The 18,956-nt window shown below is 43.2% G+C and overlaps 1 protein-coding gene across 3 annotated transcripts in view; it reads left to right on the top strand.

The window, feature by feature from the left end:
- The first annotated feature begins 6,286 nt into the window (after window positions 1-6,286).
- The window catches only part of CCDC60 (coiled-coil domain containing 60), a 65,083-nt gene continuing 52,413 nt past the window's right edge, over window positions 6,287-18,956 (top strand). For all 3 annotated transcript variants that reach the window (XM_074920718.1, XM_074920716.1, XM_074920717.1), the window contains exon 1: window positions 6,287-7,076. In XM_074920718.1, the coding sequence (XP_074776819.1) occupies window positions 6,666-7,076 (411 nt within the window). In that variant the 5' untranslated portion in view covers window positions 6,287-6,665. The remainder of the gene's footprint in view (window positions 7,077-18,956) is intronic.

Raw genomic sequence — 18,956 nt, 5'->3', positions numbered from 1 at the left:
GCCGCAGCAGCTATGATGGGGAGAACCAGTAACCCCACTGGGACCCTGCTGCTGAACCACGGACCCCGCAAACCATCCTCATGAGTCGCTCAGAGGAGATGAATAAGCGCAGATTTCCCCAGGACCAGGACAGGACTGTCACTGGGGCTGACCTTGCTGCACAGCCGGGGCCAAGAGCTGCTGCTGCTCTGGGCCTGTCGGCTCTACGCTGCTGCGCCAGCCACCGACCCTGGCTTCGTTTGGTGCTTGGGTACCAGCTGAAATCTGATCCTCACAGAGGGTTTTTTCAAGAAACCCCAGCTTTGCTCTCCCCCTCTTTGCCTAGAAAGCCCCGGGAGGTGCAGAGCAGGAGGCAGCCTGCGTGTACCACCAAAGAAACGGCTGCAGGACTGGGCATAACTAATTAGAGCCTCTATAAAATGACATCTATTTCCACAGATGGGAAGCTGCTTCCCCTTTTTACAGCTGCTTCAGTTAATTAGTTATCTCGGAGGTTGCATTTGCATTCCCAGCTTTGTGAAATACCCTTTTGTTAACTACTCTTCATATATTTTTATGAAGTCGGCCACTGAAACAGGCTCATTTATCTCACCAGTGACAGGCTGAGAGGCTTGCCCAGAGCTGCGTGCCAGATGCTGGGATTGTAAAATAATGTTTGGCTTGTCTGGTGTTTGGAAATGAGACAGAAGGTGCCGGGCTGCAAGAAGAAAGTCTCAGGCTGATAAAGCCAAGGTCTGGATCTTGACAACTTCTACAAAAATGTCCAATCTGTTGCTTTTGGGCAGCTTGCAGGAGCCAGGGAAGATGCTCTTGTCACCAGCCCTGGGCTTGAATGTCTCCATCCTCATCCAATAGGAGCAGGGTGTGAGCATCCGACCTTCCCAAGCTTTATCTGCTGCATCCCCACCTCCAGCAGTGTGGGGTGTGTGAATGTCCCCGTTGGCAGGGAGGGCTCATGGGGACCACCCAGCCAGCACAGGGGGGTGGTCCCCAGGAGCCCTCCCTGCCCACAGGGAGCCTGGGGACACCCCAGAGCCGCTGCTCCAGCTGAGCCTGCTCCAGCCATGCTGCATGTTTACCCTCTATTAGCGGGATCATGAGCAACAGCAGCGCTAATCGATCACTGTCCTTATTGTTAGGAAATGTTTGCAAAATCAGTTTCCTCTGCAGCATAAGCAATCAGGGTTTTTGCTGGTCAGCTGTTTTTCAGGCACGTTTCTGCCATAAAGAGTGAAGAACGCTGGATAACTGCAAAGTATGATGTAACAGATTTCCTCATTCCTAGCGGCACAGCCGCTTTCTCTCCAGACAAGGCTCTGCAAACACTTGAAGCAACCCGGCCCACTCCAACATATGCTGCCATACAGGGTGGGGGAAAACCTCCCCAGGCCACTCGCATGTGTTTAGGGACTGTGCGAGAGGCCCGTGGCTGTTACTGCAGGTGATATTTCCATTTGCCTTCCCCTTGCACCTTCTGCTCCGGCTGTTGCTTGCCTCCCCGCTGCTCCTCGCTGGTGATGCGTGAACATTGCTAAATGCCCAAAATGGGGCAGGGGAATTGGGCATGCACTGTTGGTGCTGCTGGATTTGTGCTTTCAGCAGGTTTTGGTGCTTTATGCATTGTGGTCAGCACACGGGGGCCAGGAAGCTCTATGCCAGGGGGCACGGCTGGGTGGGCTTGGCTGCCCTGGGCATTTTCCAGAGACCACAAGGGATGTTATTGAAAAAAGAGAATCCTGCTACGGGATCAGCCATCCCTCCATTCCAGGAGAGGTTTTTTTTGTGATGAGAAACCATATCTTTAAACCCAAACTTTGAAAATTCAGAGCATAGCCCAATTATTCGGGGGGAAATAAAGCCCAAAATACGTAAATCTCTCTATTTTCTGCACCACTGAGTTTGTATTGGCCTGTTAGTTGATGCTCCTGAAGGTACCCACTGGGATGTAACTATTATATATCCAAACTGCCACAAGTGGAAACGTTGCTTTGAAAGACAAAGGGTAATTTATTGAGAAAAGGGTGTCATTTAGGTGGAAGGATGGAAGGAAAAGAGACAGTTGCTGCAGAGCTGCCAAAAGAGAATACCAGATCCACTGATAGTCAGGAAACAGCTTTGAATTTCCAAGGCTGCCCTTGAGGGATAAGAAAATAAAAGCTAAGGACAAAAAAAAAAAAAAGTCTTAAATACAGTGACAGCAGAAACCTGAAGGATCGCAGTGAAAAATGGGACTTTCTCCTCTCTAACAATAACCAAGGAAAAGATAGGAATGTAATTTGTAAAAGCTGTTAAATTGCCACCAAAAATTGTCAGCTGGATGGAGAAATGACATGGAAGGGAAAAAAAAATGCATACCTGTTGTGCATGGAGTATTTCTTGAAAATGGGACTAGAGGATGAACAGGGTGGAGGAGCTGGGGAAGGAATGAGCTGGGAGGATCCACCTGGCTCGGCTGGATGACAGGAGCTGGTCACCACAAGAGCTTTACCTGGGAGTCTCTGTGAGCTGTGGGAGGAAAATGTTTTTGTGTGTCTCCAAAAATGCGAACCCACAGTTCCATCTTTTTTGTTTGTTTCTGAATAATACATTCTTCTCTGTCTTGGAGGGAGCCTATTTATATGGAAAGGACACTTAGGAGCCAGGCACAGGCAGCTTGCTCCTCTCTGAGCTCGGGGCTCCGGAGGGAACTTCTTGCCAGGAAAGAGTTGGCAGGATGGGCTCCCAGTGACAAACTTTGGGGGAAATGAATTGCAAACAGCCAGGAGAAAGGCATGATGATCTCTGCAACAGCCTTGTCCCAAGGCTTGCACTCACGCGCTGCCTATGGGGTGTAAGTGCCCGCACTGGTGGGACTGGGGACCTGGGCACAAATGGGGAGACCAGGAGAGACAGGGTGTTCCCAGCACCAGCAGGACATTGCTCTGGGCACGTCCCCTTCCCAGCCCCCCTGGCCCCTGAGCATCCTGATGAATCCAAACAGTGCTTTGGTTATTTTAAGGCCATTAAAAAATGTATCTGCTGGGGAAGCAGCGTGTGTTTTGGGCATAACTCCAAAGCATTTCATCCTGCAGGGTGTGGGTGCAGGGCGGCTCCCGCATGCCCACCTCACTCCTCAGCAGCACTTGCAGCATCTGGATTGACTCAATTTAAACAAGCAGAAGGTGCTGTGGGTGATGTGCCTCGGCTGGGGTCCTTCCAATCCAGGACCCGAAGCCCCTGGCAGGTCTCAACCTGCTGCAGATGAAAGTTGAGCTGAGGCTTCTCCAAACACAAACCAAACAGCAAAGCCTATCAAGCACCATCTTCTGATGCAAATCATCAGTGTATGGATGTAGAAGCACATTTTTAGGCATGAAGGCTGCTACAAAATGCCATTTTTATGTTTTTCACATAGTGATTGTCTAGCAGATATTTCCATGAAGTCCCCAGAGCTGAAATCCAGGTGCTAGATGAGATGTCACCACTTGTATTAGGGAAGTCATTGAAACTAGTTCTTTCTCAAATGTTTTAGTTGAAAACACACTCGTACACCAGGTACAACAAAAGCAGGTGCTCGGAGGGTCATCATTACCAAATTGTGGTATTTCTCATAGCTGTCTCAAACACTGGGTGTGGGAATATTTCTTTTCAGCTGGAAACATCTATGATTAAGCTGCAGCCAATGAGAAAAGTAGCAGAAATTGGATTTCCAGCTCCACAATTTAGCAGATCCATGTGTAAGCACCTCTGGCCTCAACCTGCGTGTGGGTGGGAAGTTTCTCCTGAAAAACAAAGCCACACAAGACATGGGATTTTGGGGAACAATTCAGCCTGCAAAATATAAAAACCCAGGGAGGAAAATGAGGTGGAAGAATCCTTCCCAGCTGAAAACGTCCCCCACATCCTCCTGTAGCCTCAGGGCTGAGGAGCCCCCCAGCTCTGCTCCTTAGGCCACAGCTCACCGCTTCTGCCCTCTCATGTCTGGTCACATCACTCTAAATCAAAAGTTGTAATAGAAAAGAAGTGTTAGACAGATTAAAATGCAGGGAAATATTTGCAAGGGTGTTTTTTTTTAGGGTTGATAGGAAAGATGGGGAGGAGGGAAGGAGGAGGTGTTTCCAGTTACCCCATCCCTTTAGAGAGCTCACAGGATTCAAATGGTTGAAGTGATCTTGACAGGCTAAAAAACCCAATCTGCTGGAAATCATATACCTCAAATAATGTGCTATTGCTGCTGATCGTCCGTGTATTTTAGGGCTGAATAGATACAGTATTAAATTCATCTTGAGTTCTCATTTGCCACCAGTTACTGCTTGTTTGACAAGGTTTGAGTGAAGTTTGAAAGGCTTTTACTGAAAACGGTTGTAGGAGGAGTGAGATTTGATGGGTTTTCTCAAGGGCTGAGCTGCACTTGACTGAGGCCCCCTGGCACCAGGGGGCTGGGGTTGCTCTGCCACACACCCCAAGCTGCTGCCTGGGAGAGAAGCCAAGGATTATATTTAATTAACTCAAATACTGATGAATATTACCTTTATTGTCATAATGACATTCAGGTCTCCCACTTCCCAGTGCTTTAATCCCTGAGCCTTCTAACAATGTTCTGAAGTGATCAAGTTCTGTTTACCTAAAGATGAAACACATTATTTACGGCCCTGTCCTCTCTTGGCCACAAGCTCTGGTGTCCCTAAGCTTGGGGGAACACCTTGGCTTGTCCCTCAGCTGAAAGAAAGGTGAAAAATTCCATCTTTATAGGCAACCTCATGCTTGGAGAAATGCTGAACTAATTGCTGTCTCCTGGTGACCCCCAGTGTGGGTTTTGCAAGAGGAATCCCTTTGCAACTCTCCCCCCAGCCCTTCGGAGCTGGAGCAACGTTCAGTGGCACAGCCGCAGGGCGCAGCCTCATCCCTAGGGGCGAGCAAGCAGCCACGTGGGGCGCCGGGCACCCCACACACAGACCCTGCTGCAAGTCTTGCGCCTCAGCCCCCCAAAGGACTCTTTGCTTGTCCTTTTGTGCACGGCCCTGTGTGAGGCTCAGCCCCCCACAAACGGCCCATGCAAGTCTCAGCACCCTGTGCATGGCCTGTGCGAGCGAAAGGGAATGAAAGGGCTCAAACAAATGAATTTCTGACAATTATTAAGACTAAACTGTGATGTGATATATGAAAGCTTTGCTTGTGTTTTGCTTTATTTGTTTCTCAAGGACTCCTGACTTCTCATCTGTTTCCTTAGGTCCCTTTGTCTGCTTAGGTAAGATTAAAACACTCAGAATCACAGGTTGGAAAAGACCTTGAAGATCTTCCAGTCCAACCATGACCCTCACACTGACCCTTCCCAAGTCCCCCAGATCCCTCAGCGCTGGGTCAGCCCAACTCTTCAACCCCTCCAGGGATGGGGACTCCCCCCCTGCCCTGGGCAGCCCATTCCAACGCCCAACAGCCCCTTCTGCAAAGAAATATTTCTGAATACCCAGTCTAAACCTTCCCTGGTGCAACTTGAGGCCATTCCCTCTTCTCCTATCTCTTATTAATTGGTTAAAGAGGCTCATCCCAGCTCGTTAAGCTCCCTACGTAAATCACTGATAGCAGACTCAAGGCCTTCAGTGGACACTTGGGCAACCCCTAGAATGAAATAAGGGGGCTCAAACGGAGAGACACAGAGACCCTGTTATAGAGAGGATGGTTCTGCTGATTCAGGAGGGAGACACCTGGACTACACAGAGCACGCTCTGGAAAGAGAGTCCACTAGCGAACACTGTGAAGAAGACTGCTTACTCCCTCCCCCAACCACTTCGCCAAAGCCCCTCACCCTATTTTCACTCCGCATGCCCAAACTATGTAAATGAACTCTGGGAACCCGTTATCATAAGACGCCCCTTTCCAGGAAACCTAATGAATAGGGCTCTGATTCGTGTGTGTGCCAACTGATGTCCCTTGCTCATTCGCGGGAGCCCTCATGGTGGAGAATCCCCAGGGCGACCCCAGCGCCGCTCATAGCGAATTCCTGCTGGGCAGTTCTACTGGATTCTGACTTAATTTGTCTCATGAGGCCCCGCACCCCCCGCACGATCCCCGCACCCCCCGCACGGGCCCCTCGCGTCAGCCCCTCCTGCACGCCCCCCCCGGGCCTCTCTGCGCAGGCGCGCGGTGCCCGTGCACGTGCGGTGGCGCCGCGCGGCGTTTCCCGGGCAACCGAGTGACGCGGCGTGTTGGCCGTCAAGTGTCGCGCGGCGCCGCTGAGGCGGGGGAGGGGAGGGGCCGGTCCTCGCCCCCCGCGGCGCCTCGGGGCAGGCGGTGGCGGGAGGTTTGGCTGGTCCCCGGGGGTTGGGAGGCCCTTGGCGTGGGGGCCGCGGGCAGGGGCGGGTGTGCTGGTGTTATAGATAGGTGTAAAGGAGGTTCTACTGAAGGAAACCCTGCAGAGGGAGGTGCTCTGGCTCTGGGGGTTTCCCACGTGACTGGTTAGGATTTAGGTGTCTCAACCCCTCAGGATTTTTTTCTACTCCTTGAGGGGCTGCTGAGGGGAACGAGACCTCGTGTAGACCTTAGCATCAAATTCTGCTGGGCTACGCTTTAGAAAATTAAAAAGACTTGCTTCAGAGTTTGGGCAGTGGGTATGTGTTTTCATGACTGGCAACTAGAGTTTTTAATAATTTAGGAAGTAAAAACACCGAGGTTCCCGTTGTGGGACAATGCCAGTACTAGATGCACCTAAGCACCGCAGGGTTGAGGCACCTGCGGTAGCAAATGCAGGTAGGGGCAGCAAACTCGAGGCACCTGTGGCACCAGGTCCACCTAAGAAGAACAGCAGAACCACGGTGCTGGCAGCCACTAAAGTGTTGAATCCTCAAGATTTTGTGTGCATTCAGGCTTTGCCTGGCTTTGCTCAGAAGGAAGGAAAGGTCGTGGCCAGAAGCAGAACAATTTACAAAAGCAGTGAACCTCCAAGAGAACAAGTGTTCTGGGAAAGCTACTATAGGAGGCAAAAGCAGTTCACTCAGGGACACTTCACCCCCCTTGGGAAGCCTTATCAGGAGCTTGGAGAGATTCTCTACACAGACCCGAAGAAACTCACCCTCTACTCTTTGGGGCAGCTTGCACAGGTAGGCCTGACTTTCCTGGTTCCGCTTTAAATAGAATAGTAAGGAGGCTTTTCTTGTAAGTAAACTAATCTTCCGTTTCCAAGGAAGGGAATAATTATTTCTGTTTAAAGAAATGTTTAGAACAATATTCCATGCGTTCTTGTGAATAATCACAATCTGATGTAGTATTTGATGATGGTACAGAACATTTTTATATGAAGTGGGACTGCTCTAATGTGATTTGGTAACTGGCTTTTGAAACCGGTCTTTATAAAGTTCTTAATGAGAGCGCTTAAAATGGAACAGACAATAAAAGCTAATGAATGGAAAGGAAAACATGAGATAATGAGAATGTGTTTAAGGAAAAATAGGGAAAGGTAACAAGTCTTGAAAATCAAAGGAGAGAAACCATACTTAGGGCGTGAGGTTAAAAAGCTGGAATGATAAATGAGGCAGTTGAAGTGGGTGAAAAGCTCAGAAGTTGAGCATAGGAATGGTATGAAAAGCAAAGTGCTTGTAATACAACTTACATAAGTAGGGATGGCTTTGAAGGTAGTGGATTAAATATATTGTATTTTACTTGGCATCTGTATTTGGGTTTCAGGAAGGTATAAAGCAATTAGCCAGGAGTGTCTGTGATAGGTAGATGGTTTGTGTGGTTATATTTCCCCGTCCCCTTAGTGCTGCATACCCACAAACTTCGTGGGTCTTGAACTGTCTCAAGTTGCTTTTAAGTCAAGCTTGAATCATTAAACCACAGGGCAAGAACTCAGTCACTGATGCTTGAGATGAGCTTGCAGTGTTCTGCCGTTTGGTTTCTTTTCCTCAGTGCTGTTGGCCTCATGCAAGGAGACTCGAAGCTCTGAGTTTTCTGTGCTGTTTTGTGCAGAGAGCAATTTTCCTTGTGGAAAGAGAGTGAAGTCTCTCCAGCCTATCTGTAACATCAGTCTGTGACTTTGAGCCTACACTTTGCTATGTGCTTTTTAATGGAGTGCCCAAGGGATAGTCTCTGATAGTTGCAGCAGAAGCACCGTGGTTATTATTCAGGGTAGGCAGAAAAGATTCTGTCCACCCACTACTTAATTTTCTGCTCCGATTGTGTGTGTTGCGTTCAGAGCTTAAAGTTTTAGATCAAGTGCTTTAAGCTCTAAATAGACAATGGGTGGCATTCACTTTATTTTTATGTACTACCTAAAGCAGCATCTTGCTGGCTGTCCTCACTCAGAGGCTTGTTTCTGTAAATTACTCAACATCCAGCAAGTGTTGCCAGTGTTCCTGTTTTAACCCTTAATGTCTAAAACATTTTTCCTTCTGAATATTAGAAGTGGCTTTAAAGATTTTTTTTTTTCAACTGCAGATACCCTCTGCATTCTGATAATCATGAAAATGTTGGCTAATTTGTGGTGGTTGTTGTTTTGATACTGAATAATGATACCAGGATTTGATCATTAGGGGTGCTCTGAAACCTGTTTGAAACTCACCTCTTAATTTTTACCGAATTAAAAGTATACAATTTATACAGAAAATAATCTATATGATGATTAAATGTGTAGTTGTGGTTTATGCTTTAGATTCATGAAGCCATCAGAGGGGAATGTAGTCTCACACCTGCTGTTCCTTTTTCTGGAGAGTGCTAAAAACACTGCATAGTCCAGAAAATATCAGACTAACCATTTTTTCTTCCCTTTCCTGAAAGGTAACCGTTACTAAATTGAAAAACTGAAAAAAAAAAAACTAATTATCTGACCTGTCCTCAGCTTCCCTCCATTCCCACAAACTGAGGAAGCCCCATTGATTTCATGCTGTTCCCACACCAGCTCTCTCTATTTAAGCTGCCAGTGTACTCTGCAGAAATCTGTTTGTGTGTTTTTCAGAGATACTTGGAACAGAAATGTGTTTCTATAGCCTAATTCTAAAAATACTTTGTATTACCTGTATTTTTGCTTTATATGGGTGTTATTTACCCCATTCCCACCCACACCTAGAAGTCTCCATAATATGTTGAGTAACTGAGAAGATTGTAGATACTGGATATGTCTAATTATAGGTGTCTGAGAGCATAACATTCCTGGTAGTAAAAATCATGCTCTCTGATTAATGCATTTGCACTCATCTCTGTCTTCTGAGTTAGCGTTTTCTTCAGCCACAAGTACAGCTGATGATTTGCGATGATGAATGACAGTAAAATTTGTAAACAACAAGATGATGATTAAAAGCCCTGTGAATTCAACAGGACTTGAGTATGCTAATATCTGCTGGCAAATGCTACTTTCTAAACTGGTATTATTTTAAAAAATAGATTTTAAGAGCTAAGAACATTTGAGTAAGTATGCTGGGATGGTTATAGAAAATTAGATGGGCATAAGATATTATATGTAATAATTGCACGTTTAGGATGCTTTATCTACTTGATGGCAACAAATGTGTTCAGAAAAGCTGTATGTTCATGGATGCTTTTTGTATCTTTATGAAATAAATTTGGTGTCTGATATTTGGCTGCTCACACTGTTGCATTGGAAACTGCTGTACTGCGGTCACACAGAATACAGTACCTGTTCTATGCTGAAAATACTAAGTAAAGCTGGGCCAAGGCAGTGGAAGAATTCCCTTCCACTGCAACTCACTTTAACAAAATAAACCCCTTCCAAACTACTAGCGATATTAGCAAGGGCTGGGGGAAGCTCAGGAAGTGTAGCATTTGTGTTTAAAAAACCAACAACACCCCCCACCCCCAAAAAAAAACCACAAAAAGGAGGCTTCTTTTACCCTTCCTGTACAGTATTATCCAAGTGTAACTGAGTGGTCAGCTCTTACAATGATGTGGATTTTGTGACCCTTATGGTTTTAAGAATCCTAGTAAGTTGAATGGACCATGCATTTTAACCAGAGTAGCTACACGAAGCATCTACCCAATGGATTTCATGTTCTTGACTTTTTGAAACTTGTTGGAGGGTGAGGGAGGAGTCATACTGTGGGGCTGCCTGGTTCTGCATTCTGTTAATATCAGCCCATATCCATACTGCTAGGTAGAGCTATTCAAGTTACCATTACAAATACTTGGACATTACTTCATTCAATTTGAGGTTTTTTCCCCTCTCAAAGGTCGGGAGCGCATTGCAGACAGCACTGATTCATTGAAAGTCAAAGAATGTAGCTATCCAGACAGTATTTTTTATTTCCTAAGTGTTCAGAGCAATGTGTTAAAGGTCTCTTTCTTATTCCTTAATGTAACGGTGCATGGTGATGTTAGTCACCTTTTATCATGTTTATATAGCTTATTTCCCTTAATTGCTATGACAAATTCATTTGCAAAACCTCTGAGGTGGCTTGTTGACTTTTTACATGAAAGAAAGGTGGCCTTTCTGACCAAGCCCTAAAAACAATCCAAGCTCACAAACTCTTAAGTGTTATTAGTGTCAAAGCCTCCTCTGTACTTATCATAAAACTCTGTTCCGTAATTCTGTGCTTTGGGTAAATAGGTCACTAGATAAGATTGACAACAGCATCAGCAATGAAAGGTTTTAAGCTGGAAACTGGAGTAGAAAACAGAGCAATTTCTTTCAAGAGAAATTACACTGATGTTATTTGTTATTGCTGCAGTTAAAGATCTGTCAGGATTTCCAATTTAAAACCTTGCTTTCCAGAAGACTAAAACCATATATTTCAAGGCAGAACTTATAATGCAAAGAACCTTCTTTGTGCCAGCTCTCTGATGTGAAGGTCAGTCATAATTCCTTATTGCTCTGGGAAGAGCAGGAAAACATTAGTGATGGGTGTCTTCCTAGTACCTCCAAAATGGAGAAACTGGTCAGGCCAGACTCTGCTGGGGTGGTGACATTCCTAATGCTTTCTGAATTGAGAAACCAATATATGGTCGTTGATCAACCCTGGTCTCACACCTGCATCTAAGAAGTGCTATGCCTGAGTAATTTTTAAAAAAAAAAAAACAATTTAATTATAGATTTAGAAGGTTCAGAAATACCTTGGAATTTTCTATCTGAAGAACACGAAATTTCAACAAAATGTTTTCCTCATTTTTTTTCTTGCTCTCTAAACTCATAGCAGCTTACAGCTGGCCATAAGCCTATGTGTTAAAAATGCTCAGGACAGAAGAGAAAGAAATAGTTTGCACAAGAAGGGGCAGTGGTCCAACTACTGACTTCTATCAGTTGACTACAGTTTATCACCTTGCTATTGCCAAAACATATTAGTGATGTTAAGTACAGAACATGTTAAACAAAAGAAGCAGGTGCTTGCACAGTGATTACAATGTGACACTATGAACTCTGAATTGTAAGAAAGATTCTACTGCTTGTTACGGAAATGAAAGGCTGCATCATTTTATACCTCCAAGAGACCTGGCTGAATGTACATTAAGGAATGTCTGAAGGACTTTGTCACCAGTGCATGATGCTTCCATGTGAAAGCCTACCATACAATGCCTATATAGGTATGCCTGACTTAGGTTTCCATGGAGATTTCTTGTGCCTGATTAACATAGGTGGATTTTGCAGATAGCTTTTATTTGACTAACCTTCTCTTGTTTCATTTTCTTGTTTTTAATAGGTAAAGGAGTGTTGTGGGCTTTTTGTGTTTTGGTTTCGTGGTTTATTTTTTCCTCTGGTGTTAACCAGATACAAGCTGTGAAGTGATGGGTTTTTTCTTCTTTCCGTAGTAAACATACAGAGAAGTAGCTGTTCTGCCCTGTGTGCATGGGGGAGAAACTAACTGTGGGTGTTATGACTTTTCCTACAGGCTTCATAACCTCTATCGATAACGGATGTGTGCAAGCTCTCAGCATGGTAATCGTTGGGCAGGGCAGAATTTGTGTACGTTATCCATCTGATGTGATATCTTTGCTTCACTTACCATGATGAATGCTGATGTACATGTACTTCCAGCTTTCACCAGGGTCACTGCTAGCAACAAGCAAGTGAAACTCTCGTACGCATCCTACAGATAATGTTGATTTCCAGTAAATAGAATGAGTTGCTCAAGTATTTTTTTAACAGTCTTATCATCTATAGCCTTTAACTATGTTAGCAACCGTAACACTACGCTCCTTTTCCTTTATAAAAATAGTAACAGATGCCTTTGTCTTTTGCAACAATAAAGTCCAGAGAACATTTGGAACAGTCTGATGGCATCGCGCTCTCTCTCATATAGGTGACTTTCTTCTCACCCCTCTGAGGAGGTGTTGACCCATCAGACATTTGCAATGTAATAATAATGTACCATTATATTGCTGCTTTTATGTACACCTTATTAAATGTTAGTAAGCCTGAATGCATAAGGTTTAAGGTCATATTAGAAAGTGGTGAATAAGCAGCCTGTGGATAATTTGGCTACAGAATAACTGAAGAGGGTACAGCTTTAGGTGACTGAACTAATAGTCTGGAGCAGTTTGGTTATGTGAGAGTGGTACTGCAAGGAGGAGTGGAATGAAAGAATTGGAAGCTGTGAAGTGAGGTGATGGATAATGGTGTGATCATAGACAAAACTGGAACAGAGAAAATGATTTAAGAAGGAAAGTTCAGTTTTAGACATATTTATTCAAATTTGGATATATACCTAAATCACAATAGCAGATAGTTTTCTGCCTCCTTCAACAAATGTTATATCAGATTAGGCTGTTAGTCTGTACACTGGCTACTATTGTTTAATTAATTAAGTTCATTTATCTTTGTTAGCCTGAGCCATGAATCTATTTCTTTTAACTTGGGTTTAATTTTTGAGAGCCCTTACTAAAAAGTTGAAAGATGTCAGTCACATCACTTTTGAGGAATTAAAATTTTTATTTGCATGTGTCCATGGACAAAATGAGGAATATTACATCATATTGCAGTAATTCTAGCAAGAGGGCAAGAACATTGCCGACCAAGTATTTGAGATTATTTAGCAGGTATAGTGAAGCTGTTGTTGATGCAGAATTTCTGAATTTCATTTTTTATTCTTCTTTCTGATCTGCTCTGCCACTGTATTCACATGTCTATTAGAGATTTTTGGCTATTTTAGAAAAGCAGCAGTCCAATGCTGAAGTAGTTGGCTTTATTACTGTTAACCATAACATTTAAGCACTCATGTACCGTGAGGTTTTTCTTCATGGCCTTGTGAGACTGACAATCATTACCTTTCTTGCACCTTTGGAGAAAGTGACTGAGCGAAGTGAATTATCTTAGCTAATTGCATATGCAAAGTATAAACCTGGTATTATAGTGAAGAACTTTCTGATCCTGATCTCGATGTTTACTGTAGATGTTCTTGCTTTGTCTTTTAGAGTGTGAAACAAAAATGGTGATGTAAATGAGACTAGAGATAGGGCATATGCTTAGGAAACTATGTTTTTAATATTGGGCTTTTATTTGGTTGAGTGGTAGTTTTACTTTCTAAAGTGAATATTAAATGTTAGGTGGTACTTCTGACCTGAGCCTAACTATGTGAAAATGTTATGTTCTATAAAAATAAAGGTTTTATGACTGCTGAATTAGTCTGACATATCTCTAGAACAGCAGCTAACTGGTAAGGTCCACACAATCTCCATGCTATTAAGCTCAAAACAGTCTAATCAATTTCAAAAGTTCAATTTCTGTTCCTAAAGGCCGCTTCCATAATGAATTAAGGGAAGCATATCAAATGAAATAATGCATTGTTATTAAGGTTTTAGTAAACTTGCCAAATGTCAGGCTGCTGGTACAGTCATGGTGCATTACACTTCTGTGATTACAGCTTGAGTTGTCATTATAACGAAGCACATTGCTCACCTAGGTTTGGGAATTGATCTGCAATATCCTGCCTGGGGCAGGAGAGAAGTGCGTTACAAAGGTTACACTTTACAGTGAATATTCAAAGCATTAGATTTTTAACAGGTTTAATGTCTGCTTCTCTTAAAGTGTGCATACGAATACTCTGTGGGTTACACAATGGAAGAAACAGACTATTCCTTGTGTGTTAGCCAGCACAGGCAGGACACAAGAACAACCACAAAACCACAGATGAAATGCAAAGAGTAAATTTATTTTTGTTACCTTGTGACTCGGGGGATCTCCGCAGCAACACCCAGGCAGAGGCACGCAGGCAGGGATGCAGGCACTGCAGAGCTTGGTCCTTGCTAGCCAGAAAGAGGCAAAGAATGAAACAGATCTTGAACCTGCTGCTTTTACCTGTATATATCGGGGATTTTTGCAGGGTACTTTTCCACTCTGCTTTGATCTTTCCCACAGCAGGGCAGGAATCTCAAGGATGTTTGATAGGGTGCCTCTGAGTCTCTCACAGGTCTGTTACCTAAACACAGACATTCCACCCATCATGCACACACAGCTAAGCAACAATTAGTGTGATATATGTGTTTTTCGGCACCCCAGCTGCAAGTCACTTGAGTGTGTTAACAGTCCTCCTCACCAATCTTCTGTTGTATTCCCACACGTTGTATGGTGCTTCCCTGGCTTCAGACTGGTAGTTAAAAGTGACTTTTGATAACTGAAAACATTTTGTCAAATGGCTACTTTTGGGAGAGAATGGTGAAAAACATTTTGATATTTGACTAGAAGTGTTATGGAAGAAATAAATGGTTGTTACTGTTTATGGGTATGACTGATTTAGAACTTGCCCTGGACAGTAGGCTTAACATTTTGTATTCAATGGATACGTTTCTGGTTCCTATTCCTTCATGTCATTCAGATAGCACAAAGGAATGTTAATGCTGATCTTACTAGACGCTGGTGGATTTCTCTAACATTATGTTCAGTGGAGTTATGTCAGGAATGAATGTATGTGTACCAGAACTGTAAGAAAATTTTTCAGGTAGGAAAGCCCAGGTCTTTTGTGTATGTGGAGCTTAGGAACCTCTCTGGATGTGATCACAGGTAGGAGGTGGTTTGATTAAGGGCAGGGGAACATGAACAATGTGCAGACTTTTATATTCACAAGGGGGGCAAAAAAAATTGGAACTGATGTAGAAATGCAGGACTAGATTTGTAGATAGGTTGGGTTGTTCTTGTTTCTAGGAAGGATAATATACATCAGTTTTACACTAAATGATGCTAAAAGCACTTTGCAGACTGAATGTAGAGGTCGTTATCAGTCATCTCTGGTTAACTCTGGTCAACAGAGCAGAGCAATACTACCTGAGAGTTCAGGATAGAAAGTGATGAAGAATAATGTATTCAGTTGAAAAAGGAGACATGAACTGAAGAGACCAGACAGCAGTTTAAGAAAGTTGAAGTTTAGGCAGAAGACCTTGCTAATTTGCCCCAAACATTGCATGGCAGAGGAGAAAATATCCTTTTCATATAGAAAATAACAGTTTCAGGGTAAGCTTATCTGAATGCAAGAACTTTGAAATGTGTACTTAAATTGGAATATTTCCTTGCATAGGCAAAGTGAATGAAGGCAGGGTGTGGGGGGAAGTGTAATAATTCAAGCTTAAGTTTGGATTGCAGAAGAAGAACCATTTGTGTAAAATCAGATTGGTGGTGTTTCGCTTTCCTTGAGACTGTAGAATGATGTATCTTAAATTGCAAGCAGTGGAAGGCAGCACTTTCCATGGCTAGAGTAGCTTCTCATTATTCATGAAATGCCTATAGAAAAAGTGTTGAATGCATAGCAGCAATGACGGGGGAGGACTGTAAGCAGGGAGAGAAGGACATAATGGAATGTCACTACATTCCTTGTAGTATAATGTGATCTTTCTATTAAATTAACGTTATGCTGCTTGCACAGAAGGAGAGCTAAGATAGAGAGTATTTTTAGGGAACAATAGTCAAGTTAATTAGGCAGCTATATAACTGTCAGTCGTTACATTAAGAGCTCAAAAGCAAGGTATGAGGAACGGGGGTAGTAACTATAATGTTACTTCGGATGCTCTTCATTTGGAAAAAGGAGTTACTTTGTGGGTTTTTTGTGAGAACTAGGCTGTGACATTGTTTGGGGTATTGTAGCCTGGAACCTTTTCTTCCAGTGTATTAAGAGGGAGGTTTTAACTTAATTTCTCAATGACATACTGCTAAAAGGTTTATATGTCCTCTCTGCTAATCTAAGCAGGCACAAAAGATAGATTCCACCGTCGTTACTGATGGGGGTAGAATGCTCATATTTCGTATTCCTGTCTATCAACCTCAGTGGAGTAATCATGGAGTAAGGTACAGTTCTTCAAGTGAAACACTGCTAGATGTTTGTCCGCAAGCATTTTACTTCATATTGCACACCTACACAATTTCATTTAAGGGTCAGAAGATTCTTCATAAAGTGGTTGTGATAAATTTGTAATCACACATTCATACACTGCATCCATTACAGATCTTACCTTTTTAAGAATGATTTTGACTTTTAATAACTTTCCTTACTAATAAAAGGCAAATTCTAGCTGTATTACATTGGGCACAAGGTAACAATCCGTATGTTTAGATAAAGAGACTGCAAAGCTGTTAGGGTTATTTGTAATGTTTTCTCTGCTGCAATTAGATTGCAGTAAATTACAGAACCCACTGAAGTCTCTGGCTAATCCTAGTCACTGTGAGTGCACTCTGCTGTGTCTTTGGCCTTGAGCTGATGCCTGTGGCACTTCTGGGAGGGTGAAATCATGTCATTCCTCATCCGTTAGAGCAGTCCTTGGACTGCAGTACTTCAGTCTGAAATGTATTCAGTAGTTTTGGCTTCTGTGTTTCATTTCTTTCCTGGAGGTACAACCAGTTGTTCCCAGTGATCAGACAGCCTCCTTGGTCTTCCATACTGAGAATCCTGATCTGTCCAGGATTCCTGTGTGGCATCATTTGGTCCCACTGTGTGTCAACATTTCCCTCTCAGTGCTTCAGGAACCCTGTGTTACTGAACTCTGCTCTGTCTTGGTTGATTTCTCCCTCTCCTGTCAAAGTCATTCTTTAACTGCTCGCACTCCTTGAATCTGTTAGCTCCCAGTTCAGATAGAGGAAGATTTATGGCTTTGTCAGATAACGTGATCCTCATAGCTAATTGTTTGTCCTACTGTTTGGGGAGCTATTTGTTTTAAGAATAAATGAAGTTATCTCATAATGACAGACTAAAAATAAAGGACAAACATTATCTTTTTCACTGGTGAGTTAACGGCAGAAAGTCAAATCTGTCATGTCTGACAGTTTTAGAATACGACTTATGGTTGAATTCTCCCACAACTAGACTGATACCTTGTGTATTTGTGGTACTGTCTGACCCCAGCTGCCAGTTGCTACTGGTCATCTTGATCTGTGGTCTGCCAACTGGCTGTGCTGAATATGTCAGAGAGGCTGTGACACAGTACCGCAGGTAGTGAACATTATTTCATAGAGCCTACATGCAAAGCATTCCCCACTAAAAATCACACTTGAGAGCCCAGAAAGCAACATTCCCCTCCTGTCACACAACCTACTGCCAGACGTGTGCCTGGATACAGGGGAACAGGAAACAGGAAAGGACTGGAAGTCTGGTCATTGGTAACTCTTAGGACTAGTACTTTCTTGCAGGTGTAATGGTATTGGCAGGTTTGTTGGCTGGCTGGTGACAAATGGTGTGACTGCCATTGGTTCACAATGGTCAAGTGTGACAACTTTAAACCACAACATAGTGGCAGTTTGCTGCTGACAAAGATTTTTGCCCAGAGTGGACTGACATGGATGGTGATCCATCTGCAGCATAATGACAGAGTAACAGTAGGACTGAATTTAAAGAGAGTTTATATTCCCTTCCTAAATGTTTTCTAAAGCTGGTATTTACTGCTCTGTTTAGTGTCGATTAGTTACGCCAGAGCTAGAAGTATTTACGACTTTCATACAGTGCATTTATTACATTGACAAAATAATTGAAAATCCATAACAAATGTAATTAAGCCCCAAACATATTCTAGTCCAGTTCCGTTGTGATGGTTTTAAAAACTTGGAAGCTGGTCTCCCTCTAGTTGTGAACCCATTTTCCAAAGTGAGCAGATCGTTCCAATGAAAGATGTGTTCAGTTGTACAAAGGAAGCCTTTTCTCTAAAGAAGTTCCTCAAATCATAGGACCAACACAGTATTAACTTAGAGCATATGGTTAAAATATTCTGTCCTTTATGCTGCTTTACCTTGTTGATGCTTTGTCTTAGGGTTATGTATTTATGCATTCACGAAGTGGAGAGCCTTTGCACTGTAACAGAAACACATTTAACTTTTCTGTTAATACCTGCAGCAGGTGATGAGTTATCTACAGAGATCTAGCGTGCACTGTTTCAATTTTTTTTTATTAGGTTACCCTGAAATGTTAGAAATTAATTCCTGGAGTTAGTGTCAGCTAAACTGACAGCAGATCAAAGCTGGGAGACAAATTGTTCATTACAGTTCAGGGAGCTGAATCCTCTGTACAGACAGCTGTACTGTCGCTGGAGGCTTCTTGGGCACTTCACCCCTGAGCTCTGCCTCGACAAATGCTGCCATTGTTGATGAAGCTCATAGGTGGATTTCTGTAAATTAAGATAACTTTAAACTCCCATCAGAGGCATTGCTATGTCTTGGAATTGTTATTTGTTTGGTTGGGTTTGTTTCTTGTCACCCTGCTTAGAGCTTGTGTCACTATGCAACAGCCTGAACTATAAACAATGATGTTAATCCCTGAAAAATGAGAAATTAAACCTTGGCAGGATCCTAGTGATCCCTATCCAGGTTCATCAGATGAAAGCTTTATTTTTTCTTTTTCTGACTTCTTCTAAAAGCTCAGCAACACAGAAACATTCAACTTTCTCTGACAGTCAGAAATCACTCTTGCTATCAGTGAGCTCACTTTGTCTTTAAGTTAAAGCAGATAAAAACAGATTTTAAAAAAATAAAAAAACCCCAACAAACCAAAAACAATCCAACAAAACAAACCTTTTCCAAATAGTGACTTTGCCATTTCCATTAGCTCATCAGAAATGTTTGGATCCTT

Source organism: Athene noctua, chromosome 17 (genome assembly GCF_965140245.1).
Source record: "Athene noctua chromosome 17, bAthNoc1.hap1.1, whole genome shotgun sequence".
NCBI lineage: Eukaryota > Metazoa > Chordata > Aves > Strigiformes > Strigidae > Athene > Athene noctua.
The sequence above is the reverse complement of the archived record's forward strand: the minus strand, read 5'-3'. Positions and strand labels throughout refer to the sequence as shown.